Source organism: Onychomys torridus, chromosome 8 (genome assembly GCF_903995425.1).
Source record: "Onychomys torridus chromosome 8, mOncTor1.1, whole genome shotgun sequence".
In the NCBI taxonomy this organism is placed as follows: Eukaryota; Metazoa; Chordata; class Mammalia; order Rodentia; family Cricetidae; genus Onychomys; species Onychomys torridus.
This window is the reverse complement of record NC_050450.1, coordinates 65859226-65875257: the sequence shown is the minus strand read 5'-3', so window position 1 is coordinate 65875257 and position 16032 is coordinate 65859226. Positions and strand designations below refer to the sequence as shown.

At 38.3% G+C, this 16032-nt stretch overlaps 1 protein-coding gene across 1 annotated transcript in view; it reads left to right on the top strand.

Moving 5' to 3' along the window:
• Positions 1-16032, top strand: part of Taok1 (TAO kinase 1) — an 84031-nt gene that overhangs the window by 23775 nt on the left and 44224 nt on the right. The window contains exons 2-3 of the mRNA XM_036194771.1: positions 7990-8211; positions 15284-15355. Of these exons, the coding sequence (XP_036050664.1) occupies positions 8080-8211; positions 15284-15355 (204 nt within the window). The 5' untranslated portion in view covers positions 7990-8079. The remainder of the gene's footprint in view (positions 1-7989; positions 8212-15283; positions 15356-16032) is intronic.

The window sequence follows — 16032 nt, the reverse complement described above, 5'->3', positions numbered from 1 at the left end:
AATTTCCCTGGCTAGAACTTCCTGTACAATGTTTAGAAATGATCAGACAGCCAGGAATGAAGGATGTGTATATGTGTGACAGAGTATTCTTGTAATCTTAGCACTGGAGAGGCTAAGGCAGGCAAGAGGAGCAGGACTTCTGTCCTGCTGAAACAAGATATCTTGTTCCTTGGAAGATGGTACCTGTGAGTTTTTCTTTAATTGATTACTTAATTAATTAACATTTATTTATTGTTGTTGGTTTGCTTTGAGATAAGGTCTCTTTATGTAGCCCTGGCTGTCCTGGAACTCAGAGATCTGCCTACCTCTGCCTCTTGAGTACAAGGATTAAAAGCTTGCCCAGGTTTCTTTTGTTTTGTTTTGTTTTGTTTTTTTTTGTTTTGTTTTTGTTTTTTTTTTTTGTTTGTTTGTTTTTTCAAGACAGGGTTTCTCTGTGTAGCTTTGCGCCTTTCCTGGAACTCTCCTGGAACTCGCTTTGTAGACCAGCCAGGGTGGTCACAGAGATCCGCCTGACCCTGCCTCCCAAATACTGGGATTAAAGGTGTGTGCCACCACCGCCCGGCTTCCTTTTTTATAAAAAAAAATAAAATAAAATAAAGTATTCTGTCTGCATGCCAGAAGAGGGTACTAGATCTCATTACAAATTGTTGTGAGCTACTATGTGGTTGCTGGGAATTGAACTCAGGACCTCTGGAAGAACAGTCAGTGCTCTTAACCTCTGAGCTGTCTCTCCAACCCCCTATTTCTTTCTTAAATGTTTTTAATATTAGACAGGATCTCATATGAAGCTCAGGCTTCAACAAATATGTTTTTTTTCAGTTTACTGATTATTTATAATTCTTCTATGAAATGTCCATTAGTGGAACTTACTTATTTTTGATTCTTGGCATGTAGAAATGCTTTATGTATTATCATACATAAATAGTTAACAAAGCTAGTACTTCTAGACAATGTTGAATAATAGAAGATAGGAGGTTTTGTCTTCTCTCTCTCTCTCTCTCTCTTTTTTTTTAAATTTTTTTTTTTTTTTTTTTTTTTTAAGCTGGAGCTGAGGACTGAACCCAGGGCCTTGTGCTTGCTAGGAAGGCTGTTGTTGTCTTAACTGTGCTATTTAACCATTATTAACTAGGATAGTATGATTTAGAATGTTTATCTTTCTAGTTTACCAGCAGCAGATAATAGTGATGTATAACTTTTCTAGAAAAATACCTTTATTATAACCATGTAATAGAATACCAGTCAGCAGTAATTTATGAGACAGTACTAAATACTGATCTATTGTTTAGACGAGGAGCTAGACCATAAGAAGGTTACGTAACTAGCCCAATGTTACACCACTAGTAAATAGAGTGTTAGCATTTTGTCTCAAGCAGTTCTGGAGGTTGTACATTTAACTAAAGGGTAATAAAAATCTACCCTTTCTCTGGAGGCAAATGTAAAACATTTATTTTCAGAAACATCTCTGGTTCTCTCTCTCTCTCTTTCATATATATATGTGTGTGTGTGTGTGTGTGTGTGTGTGTGTGTGTGTGTGTGTATGTATGTATGTATCTCAAAAACATGTCTTTCTCCCACTTAACAGAAATCTACCATTAACTACCATTAACCCCAGGGAGACCGAAGCAGGGTGATCCTGAGTTCAATTGCAAGGTCAGCCTGGTCTACAAAACGAGTTCCAGACCAGCTAGGACTACTCAGTGAACTGCAGTCTCAGTCTCCAACTCCCTACTACTCTGCCAAATGTGATGGCACATTCCTGTAATCCTAGCTTTGGGGAGGCAGGAGTTCTAGACCACCCTTGACTACATGAGGTCCTGTCAAAAGCCCACCATTGAATAAACACCCCCATAACTTAAATATACAAATGAGAACATAATGTTGGATTTTTGTTTGTTTTAAGACAAAGTATCATATATCCCAGGTTGGCTTTAATGTGTAGCTGAAGATGACCTTGAACTCCTTCCTGATTGTCCTGCCTCTAGTTCCTGAGTGCTAGAATTACAGGTGTGGGGTTGGGGATTTAGCTCAGTGGTAGAGCACTTGCCTAGTAAGTGCAAGGCCCTGGGTTCGATCCTCAGCTCAAAAAAATAAATGAATAAAAACAGGTGTGTGTGCCTGGCACTATAGTCTTATTGTTCCAATTTTCATGTTTGGTAAAATGATAAATGTTAGCATTAAGTAATGGTATTTTAAACCAAATTAAACTTGTACTGTTAAATGTGAATTTGATTTGGCAAATTAGTTAAGCCCAATTTTAAATAGCATAATCTTGTAATTTTCAAAAGTAAGAAAGAAAAAGAATGAATGGGGGGAAACATGCCCCCCCCCCATCAGATATATATATAGCCAGCTGTTTCCTAGCTCTTGCATAGCATGTTAAATGTTTGAGATTTAGTTCAAGGTTGGAGTGTAAACTTTTAATACAGATTTAAGTAGGGACATTGGTAAAAGTGAAAGGAGGGAAGACAGACAGAGAGAGACTGAGCAGACTGCCCAAGAATGGACTCATGCTCTCAGGAATGCACTGTGGCTCCTTCTTTTTCTTCTCCATCTCCCTTTCTTTTCTCTTCCTCCATTTCCCCCTTCCCTTCGTCCTCTCTTCCTCTCCTGCTCTCTTTCCCTCTCCCATTTTCTCTTCTCTCAATCTCCCCTCCCCTCTTCTCTCTTTCCTCCTCCTTCCTCCCTCTTCCTGTTTTATTTTTATTTTTTGAAGCAGGATCTCATTATGTAGCCAAGGCTAGCTTAAAACCCTCCATTTTCTTCCCTCAGCTATCCAGGGCTAGCTTTACAGGTGTATGCGACCACAGGATAGATTATTTTATACATATATATTGAATAAACATCAAGGTGTAAATTGGCATTTTTGTTTTTTGAGACAGAATTTCTCTGTGTAACAGCTCTGGCTGTCCTGGAACTCACTCTGTAGACCAGGCTGGCTTTGAACTCACAGAGATCTGCCTGGCTCTGCCTCCCGAGCTCTGGGATTAAAGGTAAGCACCACTACCGCCTGGCTTTTTCTTTTTCTTTTTCTTTCTTTTTTTGGTTTTTCGAGACAGGGTTTCTTTGTAGCTTTGGAGCCAGTCCTGTACTAGCTCTGTAGACCAGGCTGGCCTCACAGAGGTCCACCTGCCTCTGCCTCCCGAGTGCTGGGATTACAGGCGCGCGCCACCACTAATTTCCCATTTTTTTTTTTTTTTAAATGGGCAAGTGGTTTTATATGCTGAGCCATCTCACTGTCCCCTCTCCCCCTTTAAACTAATTTCTAATGCTAACACTCCAGTTTTGAGCCTTTTAAAAATATTTATTTTTTTGTGAGGTGGGATGTGGCCACATATGTTATGGCACACATATGGAAGTCAGAGGACAACTAGAAGTAGGTTCTCTTTTTCCACCAAGTAGGTCCTATGGATTGAACTCGGGTATCAGATTTTGCAGTAAGTGTTTTTATCTGTTGAACCATCTTTCCTGTCTCAACTTTAAGTCTAATTACATGGATTTTAAGTGTTTATTAAAAACAAACAAAAATACTTGTGTGTGTGGGGGGGAGGCGGGGACAGTGGCTAAGTGTGTTTGCCACACAACCCTGACAGTTTTGATCCTTGGTGCCTGGTTTGAAGGAGAAAATTGATCCCTGCAGTTATCCCCTGTCTGTGGCACATGCCTGTCTTCCTTGCCTGCCTGCACTCTTACACATTTCCTATACATTAATAATAAATAAAACTTAAAAAATGGAAGTAGTACATGGCATTTATAGGATAAATATTTGGAAGGTAGAAAGGATTCCTTGAATAAATTCTATTTTCTTCCATAGATCATCTATGTATAGAGATTTATATTCTATTTTATATAAATGATTATTTATACTTCTGTACCTTGTTTTTAAAAGATAGTATGTTTATCTTTATCAATACACCAATTAAACTTTATGATACCTACCCCCTATACGATCCTTGTTGCTAAGAACTTAGTGATTTTGTGTGTGTGTGTGTGTGTGTGTGTATGTGTGTGTATGTATAACTTGGATTTGCTGTAAGTTAGCCCCCAGCTTGTGATCCTTTTGCTCAAGGGCTGATATTTCAGGCAAGCAACATCACTTCTGACCCAGTGATGCTTTGAATAGTGGTATTTTTGTTTTTCATCTTTGTCCTTCATTTCTATTTGAAATATTAGACAGATGGTTCAGAGTATTAATAGTATATTTCTCAACATTAATTGATCTTGTGATTTTTAAGAGCCAAATAAATCTTAATTCCAACCCTAAACTTAAAATAATCAGGTTTATAAGGTTGAATTAGCTGTCAAATTATTTATAGGTTAAGTGTAAGGTCATGTGTTCATCTTGCTTATGACCGTTCTTGGTTGTATTTAATATTGCAATTATTAATATGCATGTTTCTTTGTATACCCATGTGTTGAGGAAATGATACAGTAGGTGGTACTCTCTCTGCCAATTTTGTGTACAAAAGAGCCCATTTTTTTTTTTCCTCGAGAGGGACTAAACATTTGACTTCAGTTGGCTGTTTCTAGGCCCTGAATCTTGACTTACAGACCTTGTAATATTAAATCAGTTGCTTAGGGCCAATTATGTCCCTTTTATGAAAATTTGGAGATTCATAAAAGATGAAATACTGTGAAATCATTACTGTTCACTCAAGAAACATTCTTTAAGTAATATAGAATGTTTTCTGATTATCTTCTAATTCCTAATTCTGTTGCTTTTTGGCTTATCTGCTTAATTACTGGACTATGTTAGGGAAATGTGAAGCTATTTAATTGTAAAATCTCATAATGTAGATTTTTAAAGTAAGTTATATAGTTTTGAAATATTTGTTTTATTTATATTTACGTTTATGTTGTGAGCCTATGTGAGGATATGTATACCACATGTGTGCAAGAGCCCATGGTGGCCAGAAGGTGTCAGATAACTCTGGAACTGGAGTTAAAGGCATTTGTGAGCCACCTGATATGGATTTGGAACTGAATTAAGGTCCTCTGCTAGAGTAGTATGAACTCTGGGTCACTGAAATCATCTCTCCAGCTTCTTCTAGCCTTTTTAGAAAATTGTAATCCCAGATTTGGGAGACAAGTGTAGACAGATCTTTTTCCAAGGCCAATCTGATCCACATAGCAAGTTTTAGGCCACCCAGGGCTATACAGTAAAACCCTGCCTCAATAAATAAATGAAGGAAGGAAGGAAGGAAGGAAGGAAGGAAGGAAGGAAGGAAGGAAGAAAGAAAGAAAGATGGTATGTGTGGTTTTGGTGGTAGTGTCCTCAAGCTTGTGGGTAACTGAGGATGAACTTGAGTTTCTTACCTTCCTGTCCTCGTCCTTCTGAGTGCTGGAAGTATAAGCATGTGCACCACAACTGGCTTTGGATGTATTGGGTATAATGGTACTTGCCTGTAACCCCACTCCTCAGACTGAGTTAAGAGAACTGCCATGAGTTTGGGATGCCTGGGATACACATACACAAACACACACAGGACTCAGATTAACCGTGTGTGTGTGTGTGTGTGTGTGTGTGTGTGTGTGTGTGTGTGTGTACTGAAAATTTTTAAATTGTGGTGTGGTGTTGCTATATTGAAGTACAAAAGACATGCATTTTCTGGCAAGAATTAAAGTTAGTTCTTTTGGGGCTGGAGAGATGACTCAGCTTTTTAGAGTACTTATTGCTCTTCTAGAGGAGGATGAAGGTTTGGTTCCTATTATAGTTCTCAAAATCATCCAAAATTCCAGTTCTAGGGGATCAGATGCCCTGTTCAGACCTCTATGGGCACCAGGCGTTCATGTTCACATACGTACATCAGGTAAAAATGTACATACACATAAAATTTAGAAATTAACTTTTTAAAATTGGTTTTATTGTTTCATTAAAATGAAATCATATAAAGGGCTTAGGAAGAATTGGATGGCACCTTTCCTCCTTGGGAGTCTAATGAAATACATTCCAATTTTAATTCCTGAAGTTAAGTGAATTAAAAAAAAATAACTGAACTGGCTGGGCTGTGATGGCGCATGCTTTTAATCCCAGGACTTGGGAGGCAGAGCCAGGTGGATCTTTGTGAGTTTGAGGCCAGCCTGGGCTACAGAGTGAGTTCCAGGAAAGGTGCAAAAAGCTACACAGAGAAACCCTGTCTGGATAACTGACATTTGTTACTGTGCTTACTATGGTATAGAGTATGCAGAGATTACATATGGAACTCATCTAACCTTCTTAAGTACTGTATAAAGTAGGTTGTTTTTGTTTTGTACTTTAAAAAAAGGAGACAGTTTATGAATAGTGTTGGGGTTTATATCTAGCCAGTTTTATTCCAGAACCCAGGTTCTTCTTAAGCCTCTCAATTAGGACAACCATTTTTAAGCATCAGATAATCTTATATAAAGGAGTTGGTAGCAGAACCACCAAGGAATCACTGGTTCTTTCTAAGTCTACTTATGGAAGGAATCAAATGATAACAACTATATTTTAATGTATTAATCATGTGAATTAAGTTTATTCAAAATTAGGTGTCTACTAAATTCAGAAATTTTTTTTTATTTATACCTCTTTTTTAAAAAATTTATTATGTATACAGCATGTATGACTACAGGCCAGAAGAGGGCATCATATCTCATTACAGATGGTTGTGAGCCACCATGTGGTTGCTGAAAATTGAACTCAGGACCTCTGGAAGAGCAGTCAGTGCTCTTAACCTGAACCATCTCTCCAGCCCCAGACTTTTCTTATTTTGTATTTTTTTCTTTAATTTTAATTTGTGTGTGTGATAGAGACAGAGATAGATACAGATATGATTGTGAGCATGTACTTACTGTGGCACACATGTAAAGGTCAGAGGACAACTTTTGGGAGTTGCTTCTCCTCCCTTACAGAACATCTTAGAAGCTTTTACATCTGCCCCTTTCTAGTTTCCTGGGATTGAACTGTGGTCATCAGACTTGAGGGGCAAGCCCTTTTATCCACTGAGGCATCTTACCATCCCTCATTCTCCATTTTCCTTCCTTCCTTTTTTGTCTTGTTTTTTGTTTTTTTGAGACAGGGTTTCTTTGTGTAGCTTTGGAGCCTTTCCTCGAACTAGCTCTGTAGACCAGGCTGGCCTTGAACTCACAGAGATCCGCCTGGCTCTGCCTCCTGAGTGCTGGGATTAAAGGCGTGCGCCACCACCGTCTGGCTCTATTTTTCTTTGGGATATATCAGATTTGATTAATGCACTGTGATAAAGTGTCTGAATTACATTTTTTGTGTTTTTTCTTATATGTGAATACATTGATAAGGGCTTTCCTGTTGTAAGAAAAACCCTTCAAGTATCCCAGTTTTGGGCTATTGTAATTGTGTGTATGTGTATGGGGTGTTAAGTTTTATCTTGTTACTTTTAAAAATTATGTGTAAATGTGTACGTGTGGTGTGTGTGTGTACGCATGTGTGCACAAACCAGAAGAGGATATTAGGTCATCTTTGAAGATGGAATTAAGGCAGTTGTGAGTTGCCTAGTGTTGGTGCTAGTATCATTGCAGGACCTCTGAAAGAGCAGCACATGTACTTCACCGATGAGCTGTCTCTCCAACACCTGTTTTGTTTATTAAGCCTGTGTTTTAGTAGGTAGCCCTGGCTAGCCTGGAACTCACAGAGACCTTCCTGCCACTGCCTCCCAAGTGCTGGGATTAAAGACATGTGCCTTTAATTATGTATGTGCCTTAGTATATATGTTTTTAATAGTATGTTAATTGTCTTTTCCTCTCGTTTCATCATAATTAAGTAGTAGAAAGCCTCTCACGATTTAAAGATGAAGCTAACATTGAAATGGACTATGTTGTAGAATGCTTTGCTTTTAAAGAGCAGCAGGTGGTTGTGATGAGCTTAGGAACTAATGCAATAGAAGACTACACTATTCCCTAACATTCTAGATCTGGTACAGTTTGTAGGTAATGACTGCAAATGATCTTTTAATTGTTCTTAGCAACTTTTAACTGTTTTTTCTTTTCTTTTCCTAGTTTATGCCAGTGTGGCTTTATTCATACAGATGAACCAAGCATTGGGATAGCAGTATAAAATTAGAATCAGACAGCTGACTGCTCAGCAGGATGCCATCAACTAACAGAGCAGGCAGTCTGAAGGACCCTGAAATTGCAGAGCTCTTCTTCAAAGAAGATCCGGAAAAGCTCTTCACAGATCTCAGAGAAATCGGCCATGGGAGCTTTGGAGCAGTATATTTTGTGAGTTAAAGGTTTGATGTCATAGATGTCGGAATGAAAAATGTTAAAAGAGATAAGGAATTTGCTGAGTAGGAAAACAAACCCTGCTCTCACTCTGCTTTTTATACCACACATGTCTACATGCATTTTGCAAGGAATGACTTTTTGCAGCTTATATCACTTGGTTGTCCTCTAATTCAATTCCATTTCAAAACTACCTAGAGATAATGCCATCTCAGCCCAGTCCCATAAGAATGCCTCCCATTTTGAGATGCCAGTTCAAAGCTCTAGCTTGGGCTGGAGAGATGGCTCAGAGGTTAAGAGCACTGAGTGCTCTTCCAGAGGACCCGGGTTCAATTCTCAGCACCCACAAGGCAGCTAACAAGTGTCCGTAATGCCAAGATCTGACACTCTCACAGACATACATGCAGGCAAAGTACGAATGCAAACAAACAAACAAAAACTATGGAATTGGGATCCTCCAACCCTTTCTTTGGGTGTAATTATTAAGTGAAATTCATTTAAGATTTTATTTTAAATGATACAGTAGAAAGATATATAGGCTGAGCCCTAGAATCTTCTTTGGAACAGGAGCTTTTGTCCACAGGGAGTTAATGTATGTCAGTTTCTTGGCCATTAGATGTTTATTCTCATCTTCACAGTCTCCAGTTCTTTGGGGTGGTTGTTATATAATGTGATTAGTAAGTTATTGGCTGTTGGTGATTTACTTCACCTTCAGCTGCTCTCCCTTCTACCAAGGTAAGAGTTGGGTATATAATGCCAGTTCCAATTCTCTGTCTCAGGATTGGTTTCCCTGAGAACCATCATTCCCTCCAATCCTGTGATAGTCTCTATGTTCTTTCCTCAAAACACCTCAGGAGTGGTTGAGAGAGGTTCACTATAAATTAAAATTGCTGTTTTATCATTCACCAGTGTAGTTGTTCTGGAGGTTGCTTGCAACCAAGACAAAATTCCAAATGTTTTACCAAGATAGTAAGTAGTTTTGGGAAATAAAAATATACCACCCTAAATATATCTTCTGGCAAGACTTTTGTTAGTTATTCTGCAGACACGGGAATGGCTCTGAGATGCAGTCCTTGGAAGACTTGCCAGCTTAGGACAGTGTTGCTTGCCTCACTGTAGTCTCCCTAGTGTCTCATACCCTGCTTGTTGTCATCATCATCCTCAGAAGCTTTAGGAGCCTCATTCTGTAGAGTGCTATCTCATGATCAACCATATGGCCATTCTTTTGAGTTTTTTTACTTTGTGTATGGCTCCTGTGTGTGCACATTAATAATTTGTATGCTTTGTCTCCTCCCCCTTTTCTCTATAACAAGTTCATTTTATAAAATATAATTAGTGAACCTTCTGAGGAAAAGACAAAATTTAAAACTTCCCTATCCAGTTTTCATCTGTTCTCAGAGTATGTATTCTGGAATCCCCATCCCCATACTTGAAACCAAAGATAAGACTGAACCTTATAATTTAATAATGTCTTAACTAAATACTTGCCATGTTCTGTGGCCACAATTTTTGCATTTTGAGGTGTGGCAACAAAACTAGCATACATTTCACTTCCTTCTTTATTTTTTAAAATGTGCGTTGATGTTTTGCCTGCATGTGTGTCTGTGTGAGGGTGTTGGATCCCTTGGAACTGGAGTAATAGATAGTTGTGAGCTGCCATGTGGGTGCTGGGAATTGAACCCAGGTCCTCTGGAAGAACAGCTAGTTCTCTTAACTTCTAAGCCATCTCTCCAGCCCCCTTTTCTATAATTTTGTAAATAGAATCTTGTTCTTACTGTAGAGTTTTAGCAGTGTCAACATAGCTTTTTGTTGTTGTGGTTTTTGAGACAAGATCTCTTTACAAAGACCTGGCTGTCCTAGAACTCACTCTGTAGTCTAGGCTGGCTTCAAACTCACAGAGCTCCACCTGCCTTTGTTTCCCCAGAGCTGGGATTAATGGCATGTGCCACAATGCCTGGCTAACATAGCTTTTTCTTAATCCAGTTGAGAATATTTTTAAAGATTTATTTATTGAGGGAACTGGAGAAATGGCTCAGAGGTTAAGAGCACTGACTGTTCTTCCAGAGGTCCTGAGTTCAATTCCCAGGAATTACATGGCGGCTCACAACCATCTGTAATGAGAGCTGGTGCCCTCTTCTGGTGTGTGTATATATAGTAAAGAAAGAAAATCTTTTTTAAAAAAAGATTTATTTATTGTTTTTAAAGTGTGTGTATGTGCGTGTGTACATGTTTCCCCTGTTTTCATGAGTTCATATGTACTATGTACATGCAGGTGGTCATGCAGGCCAGAAGAGGGTACCAGATCCTCTGGTCCTGGAGTTCTAGGTGGTTGTCAGCTGTCTGATGTGGGTGTTGGGAACCAAACCTGGGTCTTATAAGAGTAGTAAGAGTTCTTATCCATTGATGTCTCTCTCCAGGCCCCAAGTTAGAATTTTCATTATCATATTTTTCTTTTTACTTTTGTGTGTGTGTGTGTGTGTGTGTGTGTGTGTTGCATGTTTTTACATGTATGTGGACATGGATGGTCATCAGCATGTTGGGAATCATTCCTAAATTCCTCTTATACCTCATTTGTCTAAGTAGGGTTTACCCAGAGCCCACTCCCAGGATTATTCTTATTAGCTAGCTTGCTCCAGTGATCCTGTCTCCTTCCAGAGTTGCAATTACGTGGACCATTAAATCTACCCAGGATGGTGTTGGTTTTCTGGGGAATCCATACTCTGCTACTCCTTCTCCTCCTTGTGATTTCTTGTGTTGTAGGTGCTGTAACAAGTGAACCATCTCCCCAGCCCCTTTTGTCACCTTGTTGTAAGACAGTATTTCTCTGTAAAGCCCTGCTACCCTGGAACTTTTAGTGTAGATCAGGATGTCCTTGAACTTACAGAGATCTGCCTACTTCTGTCTCCTAAGTGCCTGGCTTATTTTCACATTGTTTTTAGTTCGAAGGAAACATTCTTTTCTTCGTCATATCAAGATTACCATTATCTCATTACTCTCATAGTTTGGTCCTGTTACTTTGTAAATTTATGATTGTTTGAACACAAGAACTTAGATAACCACGACAAATCATCAGGAGGCTGTAAGTCACTTATGGGTGGGTAGAGTTTGCATCATAGAGGTGCTAGACTAAAGAGATGGTTCACGCTGGGCGGTGGTGCACACCTTTAATCCCAGCACTCAGGAGGGAGCCAGGAGGATCTCTGTGAGTTCCAGGCCCGCCTGGTCTACAGTGTGAGATCCAAGACAAGCACTACACACAGAAACCCTGTCTTGAAAAAAAAAAAAAAGAAGAAAGAAAAGAAATGATTCATGTCCTAGCCAGATGGAATATGTTACTAAGAACGGCATACAGTTGCAGACTTTTAGAGAAAGCCAGGTGAGAAAGAGGAAGACAGAGTTACCATAGGTCAGAAAGATCAAGGTTCAGAGTCTACATTTTAGTTCAAGATACCTAACCAGTTGATAGAAATGGCCAAACTTTGGGATATTGGGTTTAGAGAACAGGTCTACTTTACAGTTTTGAGTATGTATGTATATACTTTAAGAGTATAATTGCAGATATCTATGACAATTTTATCTTTAAATTTTTGAGAAATATTCTAACTGCAAGTCCAGCAGCTACTGTTTCCATTCCCACCAACAGTAAAGACTTTTAATTTCTTTACCTTTGTGATAATGCCTTTTATTCTAATAACCATTGACATTGAACATGTTGTTGTTTAGACAAGGTCTTTGTAGCCCTGACTTTCCTGGCTTTCACTGTAAGGATCAGGATGACTTCAAACCATTCTCTACCTGTATTGGTTATTTTTGTTGTTTTAAAGCTGTATATGGGGACAGACACTTTTAATCTCAGCACTTAGGAGTCAGAGACAGGTGTATCTCTGTGAATTTGGGCCAGTCTGATCTACTTAGAGAGTTCCAGGCCAGCCAGGGCTGCATAATGAGAATGTATCTTTAAAAAAAAAATTTTTTTTAGTATTTTTGAATTTTTATGTGTGTATGCCACAAGTGTGATATTGTTTTCAGAGGCCAGAAGAGGGCCTGAATTTTCTGAAGCTAGAGTTAACAGCTGGTTGTGAAACACCCAATATAAGTACTTGTAATCAAACTGAAGACCTCTGGGGGAGCAACACATGTTTTTAACCACTGAGCCATCTCTCCACTCCCAATCTCAGGTCTGTGGCTTTGTATTTTAATTAGCTTTCTATCTATACTATATAAAGAACTCTTAGAACTCAGTAATAAAGATGCATAGTTTTAGAAAATGAATATTATAAATACTTGAATTAAAAATTTTCCAAAGAAAATTACAGATGGGTAATAAATAAGGCTTATAAAAATATTCAACATCATTACTCATGAATTTCAAAATATTTTAAGTATCATCATAGAAGGCCACATGTGTTCCTTTTAAATGAAATGTCCAGAGTAGGCAAATCTCCAGGCATAGGAAGTAAGTCTATCATTGCTTAGAGAACGTGCCTAAAGCAGATATAATGATAGGTAAATATGGTATAGGGTAAAGCCAGCCATAGTTATAAACACCTCAACATCAGAACTCAGGAAACTGAGGCAGGAACATTTCGAGTATGAGGCCAGCATAGGATGTATTAGTGAATTCAAGTCTAGTCTAGCTTATAGATTTTAGAGACTGTAAAAAACAGAAGTAAAAAAAACAGCAAAAATGTCGGGCGGTGCCCAGCACTTGGGAGGCAGAGGCAGGCGGATCTCTGAATTTGAGGCCAGCCTGGGCTACCAAGTGAGTTCCAGGAAAGGCACAAAGCTACACAGAGAAACCCTGTCTCGAAAAACAAAACAAAACAAAAAAGCAAAAAACACACCCCACACCTTATAAGTATTGTCTTTCTTTACAATTGAGAAGATTTGGAAGTAACCCTTCCTAAACTTTCAGCATTTAAGTTTATATAAGGTAGTGCACACCTTTGATCCAAGCACTCAGGAGTCAGAGACAGCTTGATCTCTTGAGTTTGAGGCCAGTTAAGTCTACATAGCAAGCTCCAGTACAGCCAGGGTTACATAGAGAAACGTGGTCCCAAAACAACTAGAATAAAATACGAATTATGAAATATTTTCCCAGTATCAAGTCTTGAGTTTATAGTTTATCCTGATAGTTCTTTTCATGTTATCTAAAATAATTGAGGTTAAAAAATACTTTCTTGGCGGGAGGTGGTGGCACATGCTTGTAATCCCAGCACTCGGGAGACAGGCAGGTGGATCTCTGTGAGTTCGAGGCCAGGTTGGGCTACACAGAATGCTACACAGAAACCTTGTCTCGAAAAACCAGAAAAAAACCCCAAAACTTTCTTACATTTATTTTGTTGGCAGGAGGGCCATGGAGGTCAGGACAACTTGTAGGAGTCTTTCTCTTTCCAGAATGTGAGTCTCGGGGGTTGAATCCAGGCTACCAAGCTTGGTGGCAAATGACTTACCACTGAGCTTATCTATATCCCCATGTCCTATGAAATTTTAGAATCTTCCTGCTTATATTTCTAAATTAAATTGGCATATAACTTTAATAGGTTTTAGTTATAGGTTCATACTGCTTTCTTATGTGACAGCTTTTCTTTATTTTTATATACTGAAAAGATATGAAAAGATAAACATCCGTTTCCCGTGTGTGTGTGTGTGTGTGTGTGTGTGTGTGTGTGTGTGTGTGTGTGTGTGTTCAGGTACATCTTTATGTGTGTAGAGACTAGAGGACTACCTTAGGAACAGTCTTTGTTGTTTTACTTCAATTTTATTTTTATTTTCTGTATATGGGTGTTTTGCCTGCATGCATTTATGTATACCACATATGTGCCTGGTACCTGTGGAAGCCAGAAAAGGTATGAATCTCATACAACTGGAGTTATTCATGATTATTAGCTGCCGTTATGTGTCGTAGGAATTGAACTTCGGTCCTCTGCAAGAGCGGTCAGCACTCTTCACCACTGTGTTTGTTTGTTTTTTAAATTAAAGAAGACATGTTTATTTAAAAAAATAATAATTTCTAAAACTCATTCTGTGTGTGTGTGTGTGTGTGTGTGTGTGTGTGTGTGTGTGTGAGAGAGAGAGAGAGAGAGAGAGAGAGAGAGAGAGAGAGACAGAGACACTTTCATGTGATGTCTTCAGAGGCCAGAAGTTTGCATTAGACTCTTGGAACTGGAGTTACAAGTGATTGTGTGCCACTTAATGTGACTGTCCCCAAGCACTCTTAACTATTAAATAATCTCTCTACACCCCTACCATGTTTTTTGAAATAGGGTGTCCTAGGCTGGGAGCTACCCAAGTAGGCTAGTTGGCTCTAATACTAGGATTACAAATGCATGTTACCATACCTAGTTTTTTTCTTAGAGTAGGTTCTGGGGATCAAAGTCAGGTTCATGCTTAACAAGGCAGTGAGTTTGTTCGTTTTTTTTTTCCTATGCTTTTATTTTTAAAGAAAGTGTTCATTCTACAAGGGCTGGCAAGATGGTCTTGTGAGTAAAGACACTTGCTGCCCATCTGACGACCTGAATTTAATCTTCTTGATTAGCATAGTAGAAAGAGAACTGATTCTCTAAAGTCCTCTCATCTTTAGACACAAAGCCTCATACACATTCACAAATACATACATGCATATGCACACACATAAATACAGTAATGGTTTTTACAAGTGTTCTTTAAAAGGAGCTTTATTGCATTTTAGCTTTTTTTTTAAATTGGTTATGTATTTGAGGTTTATAATATGGATTGTAAAATGGTGACTATAGTGTGAAGTTGATGATTTACCTATTACCTTACATAGTGACTTTTGTATGTGACAAGAACAGCTAAAAGCTGCTTACTTAACTAAAGTCCCTAATATAATTTTACTAACTTTGGTTCTGAATTGTTACTAGTTCTTCAGATTCCTGTTTGATTTCTTTTGACTTACATCTTCCCTATTTTTTCTGCCACTAAAGGTAATTTTGATCGTTTTTTTGAATTCTAGTTTACAAGCACCTTTATTCTCAAAGCAGTCACATCTCAGATCTAATCTATTGGTTTCTGTTTCACAATGGTTCTTTCTTTGGTTCTTTTTAAGGCTCGAGATGTGCGTACTAATGAAGTGGTGGCCATCAAGAAAATGTCTTACAGTGGAAAGCAGTCTACTGAGGTAAGTTCATTATATACATATTTTTGGCATGTTAGGAAAACAAACTAAATGTACAGTAGATTTTTCTTTTCTCCCCTGTGTGTTCGTTCATTCATTCATTCATTCATTCATTCATTTTCTTTACCTTTTTAATTGCCATTCTAAATCCCAGATTTCTTTATACTGTTTTAATGCGTACCTAATTATGGTTGATTCCCTCCTCCCCTCCCCTCCCTGTTTCTGGTTGGTTTCTGCCCTTCCAGTTAGTCTGTACCTTTCCGCCCTAGGATTTCTCCTTCCAATTCCCCACACTTCTGTAAAGTGCTTTGTTCCCTCTAGTTGGCTCCCTGACTTTGCTCGTAGTCACATTTAAAAATCTTTCTTTACAAGTGGGTGAGGCCCATTTAGCTTACTTAGAGCCATAAACAAAACATTAGTGGCATACCAGAAGCCTCCTTACTTATATCTTGTGCTTTTAGTTTTTTAAGCTGTGGTTTAATAATTATTCTGTTTATCTTGATTTCTAAATACTTAAGTAAATTAAGATGGACATGGCAGTAAATTAATAGGACATACCCTTTTATTTAAAAATGATTTAGAAAATATTTCATGGCTATTTTAAATTTTATCCAAAGGTAATATGTAATAATTTGAAAAAGCAAAAAGAGAACTAGATGCTTTAGTTTGCCAGTATTCTT